This window comes from Pteropus medius, unplaced genomic scaffold (genome assembly GCF_902729225.1).
Source record: "Pteropus medius unplaced genomic scaffold, Ma_sr-lr_union100, whole genome shotgun sequence".
NCBI classification, from domain to species: Eukaryota; Metazoa; Chordata; class Mammalia; order Chiroptera; family Pteropodidae; genus Pteropus; species Pteropus medius.
The window spans coordinates 546,720-559,341 of NW_024352837.1; the positions used below are offsets into that span (position 1 = coordinate 546,720).

The 12,622-nt window shown below is 54.0% G+C and overlaps 2 protein-coding genes and 1 long non-coding RNA gene across 6 annotated transcripts in view; 1 reads left to right on the forward strand and 2 right to left on the reverse strand.

Annotated features, from left to right (window-relative positions):
- CD79A (CD79a molecule) overlaps positions 1 to 1,666 on the reverse strand; it is a 5,788-nt gene extending 4,122 nt beyond the window's left edge. The window contains exon 1 of one of the 2 annotated variants that reach the window (XM_039849986.1): positions 1,348 to 1,666. In XM_039849986.1, the coding sequence (XP_039705920.1) occupies positions 1,348 to 1,450 (103 nt within the window). In that variant the 5' untranslated portion in view covers positions 1,451 to 1,666. The remainder of the gene's footprint in view (positions 1 to 1,347) is intronic. The other variant, XM_039849988.1, reaches the window with a different exon arrangement.
- The window catches only part of LOC120592376 (uncharacterized), a 9,907-nt gene extending 6,033 nt beyond the window's left edge, over positions 1 to 3,874 (forward strand). The window contains exon 2 of the long non-coding RNA XR_005650109.1: positions 3,269 to 3,874. This is a non-coding gene — a long non-coding RNA (uncharacterized LOC120592376). The remainder of the gene's footprint in view (positions 1 to 3,268) is intronic.
- Positions 3,875 to 4,897: 1,023 nt separating this feature from the next.
- Positions 4,898 to 12,548, reverse strand: RPS19 (ribosomal protein S19). Of its 3 annotated transcripts, none has more exons than XM_039849989.1 (6): positions 12,361 to 12,548; positions 11,860 to 11,930; positions 11,478 to 11,578; positions 6,549 to 6,732; positions 5,971 to 6,027; positions 4,898 to 5,078 (listed from the first exon to the last, which is right to left on the reverse strand). In XM_039849989.1, the coding sequence occupies exons 2-6, from the start codon at positions 11,928 to 11,930 to the stop codon at positions 4,913 to 4,915; spliced, it is 579 nt and encodes a 192-aa protein (XP_039705923.1). In that variant the 5' UTR covers positions 12,361 to 12,548; the 3' UTR covers positions 4,898 to 4,912. The 3 variants fall into 3 exon arrangements, with proteins under 3 accessions (XP_039705923.1, XP_039705924.1, XP_039705925.1); XM_039849990.1 differs by lacking the exon at positions 12,361 to 12,548 and adding an exon at positions 12,015 to 12,039; XM_039849991.1 differs by having other exon boundaries at positions 5,016 to 5,081; positions 5,973 to 6,027; positions 12,361 to 12,535.
- Positions 12,549 to 12,622: the final 74 nt, after the last annotated feature.

The window sequence follows — 12,622 nt, forward strand, 5'->3', positions numbered from 1 at the left end:
GGGTGGGGCAGAGGACACCGGTGTTGGGAGGGGAAGGGGGGGGTTACCTAGGGGAGGAGAAAGAAAACACACCTCGTGGGGAGGAGGACATCCTGGAGGAGGAGAGTAAGACACCTAGGGTGCTGACACACCTGGGGGTCCCCGCTCTTCTCTCCAGTGCCACCTCTTGCCACCCTCCCCGCACCCACTCTGTGCTTTGGCCCCACTGAACTCGCTAGTGTTTGGATACTTGGTCCCCTGGTGCCAGACTGCCCAGGCAGCTCCTTCCAGAGTCAGTTTGGGCGTCACCTCCTCCCGAGGGCCTTCCTGCTGTAGTCTCCCAGCCCAGCCCGGCCCTGCACCTGGCACTTTATCTTGTATAATCATCACAGAACCCTTAGAAGTAGGTTCTCTTGTTATCCCATTTTTCAGATGGGACAGCAGAGGCCCAGGGCCGCAGGAATGGCTGGGGGTTCTAACCCCAGGCCCCCTGGGGCTCCTTCTGTCAGTCTTTGGGTCTGCCTTGTCCTGTGTTTCTGAGCCTGCCCCTCATTCTCTGTGACTTGCATGTGTGGACCTGGGGGTCAGGGGGGAGTTCAGTCCTCGGTCTGAGCTGGGGGGGTCAGAGTGGGGCTTAGCAGGGTGGGTGGCTAGAGGGACCCGGGGCAGCCCAGCCTGGCTGCTCCGAATGCCCCAGCTTTCAGTGCCCTGGCCAGTCTGCAGGCTGATCTGCCTCTTCTGGAGGGGAAAGGAGGGAGGTAAGGAAGAGAGGAGGAAGAGGTAGGGGTAGAGGGAGCAGCTTCAGGGGCAGGGCTCCAGTCCCCACTCCACTGTAACCTTGAGTGACCAGCAGCCTCTCTGACTCCTTGGTCAAACAGATGGTCACAGCTCTGCCAGCTGGCATTGCTGGGGGAGGGCGGGGTGGGTGGTGTCATGAGGCTCCCCTCCCCCAGCACTGAGAAGGGGCTCCCTGTGAGAGGTGTGTTGGGAGCGTGGGGGCTGACTGAGGTTCGAGGCAGAGAAAGAAAGGTTTTTCTTCCTTCTGAAGCTGAGCACTCCCCCAAGTCCCCTGCTACCCCCAGCTCTGAAGCTTAGTCAAGGGCAATCTTAGTTCCTTATTTTGACCTGTGGGGATGAGAGAGTGAGGAAGGCACCTCCCTCCATGGGGCTGTGGATGCCCCTTCAATGTCACCGAGTCCCCTCCGGCCTCCCCTAGGCCTGCTTGAAACAGTCAAGCAGACAGATGCAGTTTCTACCAGGGCCTTTCCCAGCTCCCCTCCTGGCTCTTCTCTCCTCCCTCTTGATGCCCTTCCCCCTGCCTGTGCCCTCTCTGTAGCCTCCCCAGTGCCCCGCCCCCATGGCACCTGCCTGTGAGCCACGTACCCAGGCCAGTACCCAGGCCAACGGCCTCAAGCAAGACGAAGAAGACAACGGCAGGCCGAGCTTGAAGGAGTCTGGCACCACCAGGCATCTTCTCCCAGCGGGTTGGTGGGTCTGGCTGGCAGCAGTCGTGGGGTACCAGATCCCACCTCGTTGGGCCCCAAACTCCACCCCACTTCCTGCTCGGCCCTGCCGGAGATGGGCTCCGCTGGCCCCACTGCTGGGCCCTTGGGCTGTCAGTCTAGGGGGTGGCCCCTGCCAGTGTGCTTCAGGATGTGAGTGGGGAGGAACTGTTCCTTGCACCTGTGGTGGCCACAAATCCCCTGGGGGGAGCTTGTTTGGTTGAGGAGAAGAGGCTAGTTCAAGGCCTGATTTGTCACTGGCAAGCTCTGGGATGAAAGCCTGAAAGAGCCAGAGTTTGGGGTGCCCGCTGCACGAAGGCTGTCAGGGTTGTGACTCTGAGCTTGGTCTTTGCCCCTTACTGGCCTTGGGAAAAACTCGTTCCCTGTCTGAGTCTCTGTGTCCTCACCTTGTGGGGTCGGAAACAGGAATTTAAAGGGGTCGTGTATGCACAGCACTGAACACAGCACCCGGCACGGAGTAGGTGCTTAGTAAATGTTGGCTGCTATTAATGCTCACGAGGAACACATGAGGCCAGCTGACCAGCTTTGTGACTAAGATGACTAAGTGGTGGCTTCTCTTTTTAAGTCCTGGCATTTTTAATCCAAGAGACAAGGATAAGAATATCTCCCTGGTGTTCTGACTCGAGATGACGTTCCTGGCACCTAAGGAATTATAAGCACGATGGGCTCTTTCTTGGTGTTCTTTCACTGGCAAGGTAGTCCCCATTTTTACAAAGGGAGGAAGCTGAAGGCCCAGAGGGACACAAACTGTCATGGCTTGTCTGGTGGTGGAGCGGGGATTCAAAGTGACTATGTCTGCCCAGGTTTCTTTGGGCATCATTTTTAGGTCAAGTGGGAAGGAATGAGGTCAGAGTGCTGGGGATGGGGAATTATATGAGGTTACTGAGATGTTTGTGAGCAGTTAGGGAACCATCACACATTCTCACACACACACACACACACACACACGCGTGCGCGCGTGAGCACACGCGGAGACCCGTAGGAAAAAAAAATTCATTGCTGTGAGATTTTTGGTAACAAAAACTGGAAAACAAAAAGTCCATTTGTAGTAGAATGGAAGCATACATTATGGCGTAGTCAGTCAATGGAGTAGTACACAGTAGGAGAAAAGGCAGGCCTTCATGTGTCAGCATGGCTGCATCTGAGAAAAAACACGAAAATGAGAAAAAGGATATTGTAGCACGATACAGTTGACTTGTTTTCAAAAGGCAGAATAATACCATATGCTGTTAGAGACCTGCACATCTGTTGTGAAAGTGTAGACCTGCGCGGGGAGAGGGGGGTTAAACCCAGTTCCTGAGAGGGGTTACCTCTGGGGGGAGCCAGGAGGTTGTGACTGGGAAGGGTTCGCAGAGGGCTTTATCCGTCTCCATTTTATGTTTCATTTTACTCCTTAAGCTGGGTGGTGGGCTCATGGGTCTTCGTCACACTATTATGTATGCCGTTTTGTGTGCTTGAAGTATTTCATAATTTTTTTTTAAAAAGCAATTGTCACAAACACAGAAGAGAACGGGCTTCAAGAGTCACGATTCTCGGTTTGAATCTCAGCTCTGCCAACTGACTGGTCATCTGAATCTGCTTCTTCTCCTGTAATCTGGGCATAATGCCCCTACTTTGTGAGGCTGAGGATATTACAGTGCTTAGCACAGTTCTAGGACGCAGTTCCTCTTCTTTGGCCTCCGGGTCCTCCCGCTACCCTCTGGGGTCCTAGGTGTTCTGTTGAGACCCTCGAGGTATAACAGGCCATTAGCCCTTTTTTGCTTCAGTTGCCTCCTTATGATCTTTTCGGAAGAAGCCTGGGTCCAGAAGCTGCCGCCCTGGAAATTCACTTCCGTCATTCTTCCGTGGCTGAGCCGGTTTCCAGGCTCTCGACTGACCCCCAGCGGTGGAAAGGCACGGCTGCCAAATCTCCAGCCCTCTCAGGCCCGGCTGGCCTGCCTGGGCACCTCCACCTCCGTCACCGGGCACCTCCACTTCCCAATCACCCACCACCTCTGGTGTCTGGCGCTGTACGTGGGAACCAGAAGCTTGGCATTGCGTCCTCAGGACAACTCTGAGAAATGTCAATTTCAATCGGCAAAGAGGAAACGGGCCAGAACGGGGAGTGACTGTCCCAAAGCCATGCCCAGGAGTGGAAGACTTTGGGCCTCGTTTTCCCATCTCTCTCACTTTTGAGGGGCGGTGCACCATGGTGACCGGAGCCAGGTTGCCTGGGTTCGAATGCTGGCTTTGCAGCCCCCTAGCTAGGAGACATCAGGCACATTACTCAAACTGACTTATTTTCCTATCTCGAAACTGCGGTTGCTTTTCCGGTACCTACTTCACAGGGTTGCAGAGTGTAAATGATACAAAATAAAGTGCCTCGCACTTGGTAGGCGCTGTATTCACTCAGTACACTTTCTAGCCCTGACAACTTCTGAGCTGAGAAGGATGGCAGCTTCGTTCTTCACAGGATGTAGGACTCCGCTTTGATATTCTTTCCATTTTGAACATCTTGGTTTTCAACTGGATAATAGCGACTGGCTGCCTGCCAGGTGTGCTGCCTTGAGCCAAGGCGCTATCTACATGACATCTCCCAGATCTCTCAGGAGCAAGTGCGGGACTGGATCTGAAGGCTCAGAGGCGGAGTTGCTCATGGTTGTACCGATTTAAGGGCAGTGCTAGAATTTGAACCCAAGTCTTCTGGAGTTCTAAGCTCAGGCTTGGCACTGGAAGGAAATGGGTCGGATTTGAGTAATCCGGACTGGGAGGACGTCAGGCTCACTATCTTAGTTCTCCCTAACTGGAAGGTGGGTCTGGTCACATACAGCGGTAAGGGGGACCTTTCCAGGATAGTTTCTTCCTCAGCACTACACGTGTCCATTCGGAGCCCTTGAATTCTGCCGCCCCGACTAGGGGCCCAATCACAGGCAGAAGTCCCCGCCCCTGGTGCTGAGAGCCAATCGCCGAGCAGGACCGTGGAGCCTGCGCCTTGCTGGGGCTGTTTCTACGCAGGCGCAAGCTTGCCCCATGCCGCCTCTTTAGCACCCCATTCCTCCTGCAGGGCGGGTCCGACTAGCAGCTCCATTTTACAGCACAGCACGAGGCCACGGAGCTTACAAAGTGAAGGCTTGGCAAGACCACCCTAACCGTGCAGGTCAGGGAAAGATGCATGTCAGGTACACACAGCTCACCTTGAGGGCTGTGCATCCTTGCCCACCTCCTTCCAAGGAAACAGCATCTGAACTCCAGGGCCCCTCCTGCTTTGTCCCAGCAGGGGCCAGAGTGCCACTTGAACAGCCCAGGCCCCAGTTGGGGCCACTGCTTGAACAGTCACTTCTTTAAGTTTCTCATTTTCTGAGAATTGCAAAAGCAGGATGTGAGGGAGGTGTGGAGGAATCCTGGGTCCTGGCCCGCCCACCCCAGGCATCTCACCCACTTGGGGCAGAACCATGTGAACTGGGAAAGGCTAGCGATCCTTCCCTGCGCCCCCAAACAGAAAAGGAGCAGCCAATCAAGAGACCCAGACCAGGATTACGAATGAGGCAATTTATTAACTCGGCATCATTTGTTCTAATGCTTCTTGTTGGCAGCTGCCACCTGTGGAAAAAGATGGAAGAGTAATTAAGATCTGCCACGAGGTCTGCGATCTGGCACTCTGTAATAGCTGCCCCCTGCACACGGGACACCAGGCATGCTGGTGCATCGTCTCTCACACCTATTCATCTGTCTAACCCTCAGTCTCAGGTTCCTCCCATTTTACAGAAGCCTGAACTGGGACTCAAGGAGAGGAGCACAGGAGTGGGATTCCTACAGAGCCCAGTGCCCTGTCATCCGGAGTGATGTCCGTGCCAGGCCCTGCTCTGGAAAAGCTCACCTCTCCTCCTTCCAGGCCACCTCCGACTCCGAGGACTGACACCTTCTATTCCTGACACTTGACAAAGTGACTAAACACACCAAGGCTCCCCAACAATAGGGGTTCTCGCTGCTATAGCTCACTGGATCCTCACCACCCTCTGAGGTAGGCAAGCGTAGATCACTCTAGACAGGGAGACTGGCTCCAGCTGAATCAACCCTGCCCGAGCGTCTGCCACTCAGTCATCTGGATGGAGACCTGAGTTTTGAGCTAGCCAGCCTTCTCTATCCTATGCTCAGTAAGCATGAAGGAGGAAACAGGCAGCCACAATCTGTGGAAGGCTGGCCTGAGAAGAGGGAGTCGTGTTCAGGAATAGGCCCTGCATGAGGAGCAGCCCAGTGGCACCCCAGGCCTAGGTTCCCTTTACCTCTGCACCTTCATTTCCATCCAGTTCCAACAAGATATCAAATGCTTTCTCCTGCTTGATGCTCAGGAAGCCGTCCCCTGTCCTCCCACCTCCACCAGCCTGGGCTGTACCTTCCAGGGGAGGAACTTCTGATCTGACGAAGCCCAGGCTCAGGGAACACCCAGACAGTGACGAAGGGACCCAGTCCCAGCCTGAAGCTGGGCCTCACCTGTCCGGCGATTCTGTCCAGATCCCTCTGTCCCTGAGGTGTCAGTTTGCGGCCCCTGGGGAATAGAAGGGCCACATAGGTTCGGTGAGTACAGGCTTTCAACCCCTCCCTGCTAGGCACCCCCTGGATGTGAGCCAGGCTTCCCAAAAATGCACCTGGCCACGGGTCCACATGCTGCCAGCGAGTCCCACTGCTGCATTCTAACAAGCTGGGGGCAGGAATGGGAGCCCCCCTGGGAGCTGACGGGTGTCGTTTGTGCAAGCATTAGATCAAAAGCCCCCAAAAAATCAATTGGGAAAAGTTAACGAGCAGGCTAATGAAAGTGGACAGTCACTAAATTACCTTCCTGGAGCTCACTAGGCAGTTAGCCAGAGGTCTGGGTGAGGCCCTTGGCTGTTGGCTTTTCTGTAGAAGCCCCTACCCACCCGAGGGGCAGGTGCGGGCTGTGCAGGGACTGACCTGGCACCTCTCTGTATGGGAGGAGTAAGATGGTCCTCGCCAACTTCATTACAGGTAGTCTGGCCCCAAGGCTCCTCCATCAGCCCCCTTTCCCAGCTTCCCCCCTCCCTGGCTCACCCGTCCTGGTCCTTTTCCACCATTTTCAGCCCCTCGAGGGCTTGGAGGACCCGGCGGGCCACACTCTTGGAGCCTCTGCTGAAGTGGCTAGGCATGACACCATTTCTCTGTCGTCCTCCATATATCTTGGTCATGGAGCCAACCCCAGCGCCGCCCCGGAGGTACAGGTGCCGTGCTGTGGAAGCTGGGTGGGGTGTGAGGGAGACTTGAGGGCCCTTCTCAGGCGGACTCCCCTCCACAACTGAGAGAAGGGCCTCGCTGAAGGTCACACATATACAGTTGTGTGTGGAAGCTAATCTCTCTTTTATAGTCAGGGAAAATGAACATATACACAGATACCCAGCAGCTGACCCCCACCCCTCCCTGGCCAAGCCACGTTGCACCCTGGGCCCGGCCTAGGAGACAGGGACACCCAGGCAGTGGATGGACGGCCACGGCCATGTAAATGGGTGGGGAGTCCCCCTCTGGGCAGACCTTCTTGGCTGTTAATGGTCTAGTTGTAGTGCTGTGAAGCTGGATCCAAGGGGTCTGTGGGTATAGCCTAGAAATGTTTAAGCCACAACTGTCCCCCATCTCCATGTATCTAAGGGGCAGGGAAGTGGAGCCCCGAGGAGCTCATGAGCAATAGGGGGACAGAGCCGACATCCTAACCTGCAGTGTGCATCAACCCCTCTGTGGATACAGGGCTTCTTGTCCCTAGACTGGCTTAGGCCAAGTCCCTGGTCCACCCCAGCCAGCCTTCTTGGAAGAGCTCATACTTCTGTTCCTGTGGAGTTCTTGCCTGCCAGGCTTTGTGCCACCTGCTTTTTGCATTCTCTCCTCAGAGATATTAAAACAGCCTTAGGAGCTGGCCTGATGGTGTGGCCTTGGCAAATCACTTACCCTCATCTGAGAACCAAGAGTAACGATCCCTCAGACATCGGTTATTGTGAACATGTCACATGCGAATGTGTCAAATGCTATTTCCTTTACAGAAAAGGAAACAGGATTCAGAATGCACTCACTGGCTTTGTGTCACACAGCTCTGGAGGGACAGTTCCTCCAGACTGCTCTAGTTTTCTATCTCATGGAGCCACTGAGCTTTGAAGGAATTGGGGCCAAGGTGCCCAGACTTCAGTCATCACATGGCCCTGCCTACTTGGCAGCTCAAAGGTGGGGAGACTCTGGGCTTCCCTGGGGCTTCCCGAGACCAGCATGGGGAGTAAGAGCCAGGTGCCGGGCCATGGCCACGACCATGACCATGGCTCTGCAGCCCTCTGATCATCTCCAGATACAGCGAGGGGCCAACAGCACACCCTCTCTAGGGTCTCAATGCCTCCAGCCTCTGCTCACTTAAAAGCTACTCTCCTTGGTTCTTTTTATCCCAACCTTCCTCCTCATTCTACCCACTATATACCACTATTTTATCCCTCTTCCAGGCATTAAGCCCCCACCCCCTGCCAAGATGAAGAGACTCCCAATCTTTCTACCAGGAGAGTGACATTACTGGAAACCCCCACCCTTTTAAGACCAGCACAAATACCCAACACCTACAACCACCCCTCCTGTGCCCGTTCCTGGCCATGTCCTGGCCCTGGGTAGAGATCTGCTCTCTCACTCGGACCGTACCCAGGGCTGGGGAGAGGGCATCCTAAGGAAGGCCGTAAGACAAACACTCCTGAGTACACAGATGCAAGAGGCTGCACACCAGAAATGGGACACCCGAACTTGGTCTCGCTGTGCTGGGACCAGCGCTCAGACACGTCCCAGCCTGGGCTTGATATGGAAAGGGGTGGCCAAGCCCCGAGTAGAGAGTTTGAGTTTCAACACTGATGCTCATCAACTGTGACACTCTGCCCACCTTTCAGGAGGTTCAGTGACGGTGCTGAAGGGGACAGCTTACCGAAATCTTGAGCAGTGACTGGCAGAGAATGAAGTCCAGTAAAGCCTATTAGTTTCTTCAAAGGAGTGGGGTGGGTTTAAATTTTTTTTTAAGGCCGTATAAAATGACCTTGTGCGCTCTCAGATATTATGAGGGAGAGGAAGGGGAAGCTTTAATGCTCGAAATACTGAGTTCCACAAAGCACTGATCCCTTTTTCACCCTCCTCTCCTCAGCCTTTGGGGCTCAGGCTCCAGTTCCACCTTGTGAAGTTGTGAGCACACAAATCCAAGCCCTCCAGCTTGTTTATGAGGGCCATAGAGAGCCAGGTAGACCAAGCAACACTTCCACAGCTCAGCATCTCAACTGCTGCTTTTAGGTTCAGACTTGTGGCCTCATTCTGACCTACTGAGTTGTTACATCAGGGAAGGAAGCCTCCCAGATGCATTTTGCCCCTGACCCTTCTCTCTAAATTTCTAAGGGAAAAACCACTTCCCTAACCAGCTCCTGCAATGCCTCCCAGGCCTCATTCCTTGCACTGACAAGGCATGATGAGTTGGGTGCTCAGTTCTGTGCAGGGGGAGGACCAGCCTGTCCTATAATAAAATGCACTCAGGTGTCTTAACTCAGCAGCTGTGCATCCTAACAAGACACAGTAGATTCTCACCTCCCTCCCAAGCAGGCCCTTTTGAGAATCCAGAGATTGAGAGGCTTGTCCAGGGCCACACTGCACCAACTGGTCTTCCCTTGACACCACTCCCCCGCTTAAGGCAGGTCCCTTTCTAGCCCTTCTTCATCCGTCACTCTCCACTACTGCCTGGTGACTCCTTACTCCTACAGCTCTGCCCCTCTTCCCGACTATTCTTAGGAGGGTCCTGCTCTCTTTATCCCCCATGTCCACTCCACATTGGCTCCTACATGACTCCAGACTTTACCACTCCCCACTGATTGCTACCACTACTGCACTGGGCTTTAACTCCCAGAGGGGGCGAAACAAGCCAAGCCCCATAACCCGATAAGGGAAAAAGCAAATACAGCACAGACCCTGCTTTGGGAGTCAGTCTGCCAAACCCTCCCAGGGTCACTCCACCTATCTGTGCCTGTTTCCTCTTTGGTCAATGAATGTCTCTTATGACTCAACTTGTCCAGACTATAAGCTGATCGCCAAATTAGTGGGAGCACTATTGATTAGACTGGCAAACCTTTCCTGTAAGGGGCCACACAGTAAATATCTTAGGCTCTGTAAGCCATAGTCTGTCACAACTGCAACTCTGCCTCTGCTGAGGATGTGTCCCCAACAAAAACGTACACGGCAGACCTTGCTCTAGAACCATCATGCTATGCCAACAGGGCAGATGGGAAAGTGCAGTCAAAGAGAGAGCTTTGGAAACCCCAAGGGAGAGCAGGAGGGCAGGCAGAGGACACACCCCAGTGTGAGATGTTGGGGAGGAGGCATAGTGGGTAGAAAGAGGCCACAGCAAATGAACATGACCCAGGGACTGCACCCCATTTTCTGTTACTCTCTCCCCATCTAAAAAAAAAAAAAATTATGAAATGCTGCCGAGGTCAGAGATGGAGGCCCCCTGCCCTTAGTAACGACAAGGATGGGGTGGACTGTGGCACCACTAGCTGACAGACCAAAATGTCCCTTAATCTCCCCAACATCAACTATAAAACAAAAAGCACCAGACCTGTTTGTTTGAGAAGTTTTTGATAGGTGCAGATTAAACAAAATATGTATATTCACTTGACCAAATGGGAAAAGCTATTAGATTCTTCGCCCAACCTTAGACCCAAAGCTGGCCTGACCGAATGACTCTTGGGGGCACTGCCAAAGACATTCAGAACCAGGCAGCCTCGCTTCTCAACATGGGTGATGGGGTGGTCGTGTCGTCCAGACTCCATCACTGTTGCGTACCCAGGGAAGTCAGGTCAACTTCTCTTTGCCAGCCCCATTTCCTTTCTAAATGCACAGTGGTGGTTGGGTAGATATGCCATCCATGCTTTCTGCCTCAGAGTTGACGTTTTTGTCCTCAGGGGTAAGAGGCTGTAGTTGAGTTATGTTGGCACCCTAGTCATGTCTAGGACCTGATAGAGGGGACTCCACAGACATTGAGGCATGAGGGTGCTATCAGTCCACAAAGTACGTGTTCTGAAGTGCTGGGCAACTTGTACCAAAGCCAGCTCTTCTCAAGTTCATTATGAAATTCTGTCAATTTCCAAACTCTGCTTCTCACTTCACAGGAAGAAAGCTGAAGACTGGAAAGGCATAATCACCCCTCCATTCCCAAGTTAAGCTTTCATGGAGGTGACGGTTTGGAGAAACTTGAAATGTCAACAAGTGAGAACTAGCACTGTGGAGTCAGGGGCTACACTTGCAACAACCCTCCCAAGTTGTTATTACTGAAGATTAAGAAGAGATGGGGCTGGTAAATGGTGTGACCTTAAGGTTTTCTTCTGATCATTTGGGACTTGTCGAGATTTAGAGCAAGGAGTGACCTGGCCAGATCCCCTGCCACTTAGGAACAGCTTGCTAGAGACAGAGCTACTGTGATGATCTGAACAATAAATAGAACAGCCGACTTTTCCTCAGTGGCTACTCTGCAACAGGCAGGCACTTTAAAGCAGTTTAACTGTAATCCACATTGGTGCAATCATTAGCCCCCTTTCAGAAATGGGGAAACAAGAAGCACAGACAGATGGAGATCATGCAATTAAGTGGTAAAGAATTGAACCCAGGGAGTCTAGACCCCATGGATATAGAAAGGATAATGCCTGTCTCTAAAACAAGCCACTTCTAAGCAAAATATGAACACTCAAGTGTCCCTGAGTTTCCCTCAAGGCTCGGAGGAAGCCACAGGTCCTCACACAAACCTCTTACAAAAGAAACAGATTCAAAGTGTGAAGTTACTGAATGTCACAAGCAGCATGCAATGACAGAGTCAAAGGTTTCTCCTCTCTGGCTATCTTGGAGACGCAAGAAGGAGCTCACAGTGGGGGACAGGAGGAGCAGTCTGCACCGGGAGTCACCCAGCTTCCTACTACCTAGCTAAAGGCCCCAGTTTCTTACCAGCTCGTGTGTAGAACCAGTTCTCATCGTAGGGAGCAAGCTCTTTATGCTTGGCCAGCTTGACCGTGTCCACCCATTCAGGGACTTTCAGCTTCCCGGACCTGGGACCAAGACAGTCAGAAAGGCACAATTCAGAGTCTCCACAACTCCTTCATCTCCCGAATCCCCTTCCCTCAACGGGACTATCGGTTAACAGAGACCAGTATGTCCCAGAATATAAACACAGAAACACAAACGTGATCCAGGCCTCGGAGGCAGCAAGGGGAGTCTTCACACACTGAGATCTCCAATGTCTCCCCCACCAGAAGAGGGCACTGCGGACCCCGACGGGTCAGGCAAAGACCACAGCCCCCATCCACTTTGAAACCCAGTCCCCACTCACTTTTTGAGGAAGGCAGCCAGAGCTCTGACGAACTCCTGTTGATTCACGTCTTTTACAGTAACTCCAGGCATCTGCAAGGAGGACCAAGCATGTGAACACGAAACTGATGGGGACGACAGTGCCCGCCGCCCGCCCCTGACTTCCCAAGGCCCTACTTCTACAACAGGCCCGTATGGCCCCGGCGCCTGTGGGTCCTAGGGTTCACCGACGCCCACGGTCTCTGTGGGCCGCACAAGCACAGTCTGCCCACGTTTGTGGAGACACTGTAGGACCCCAGCCCGATTCTGGGGGCTCCCCGCGCTCCCTGTTGCCCACTAGCCCGTCTCGGTTGCTGAACCGCGCCAACCCGGCATGTCCGGGCCTGCTGCTCGCACGTGGCTGCGGCTGCAGGGGGCGGGGCCGCCCCGCGCAGACACCCCGGAGCCCCTAGACACGCGTTTGGAGATGGGGGATCGGGAACCGACGCCCCGCGCCCAGCCTGAACCGGACCAACCACCTTACCGTGCGGCCTCCGCGCTGCCAGCCAGGGAAAAGGGAGCAACGGGGTTTCCCGGGCGCACAAATCGGGCGTCGGGTCTCGCGAGAGTTCCGAGCGATCGCGAGAGCACGGTTAGACCAGGAGGCTCCGCCTCTCTCAGGGCGAATGTGGCTTCCGCCGAGATGGGAGGTGTGTGATGAAGGGGCGGGAAGGCAAAGGGAAAAGCTAGGGACACTAACGGGGAGGCCTGTTTTTCCCCCGCCCTCCCTCCTCCGGTAGCGTAAA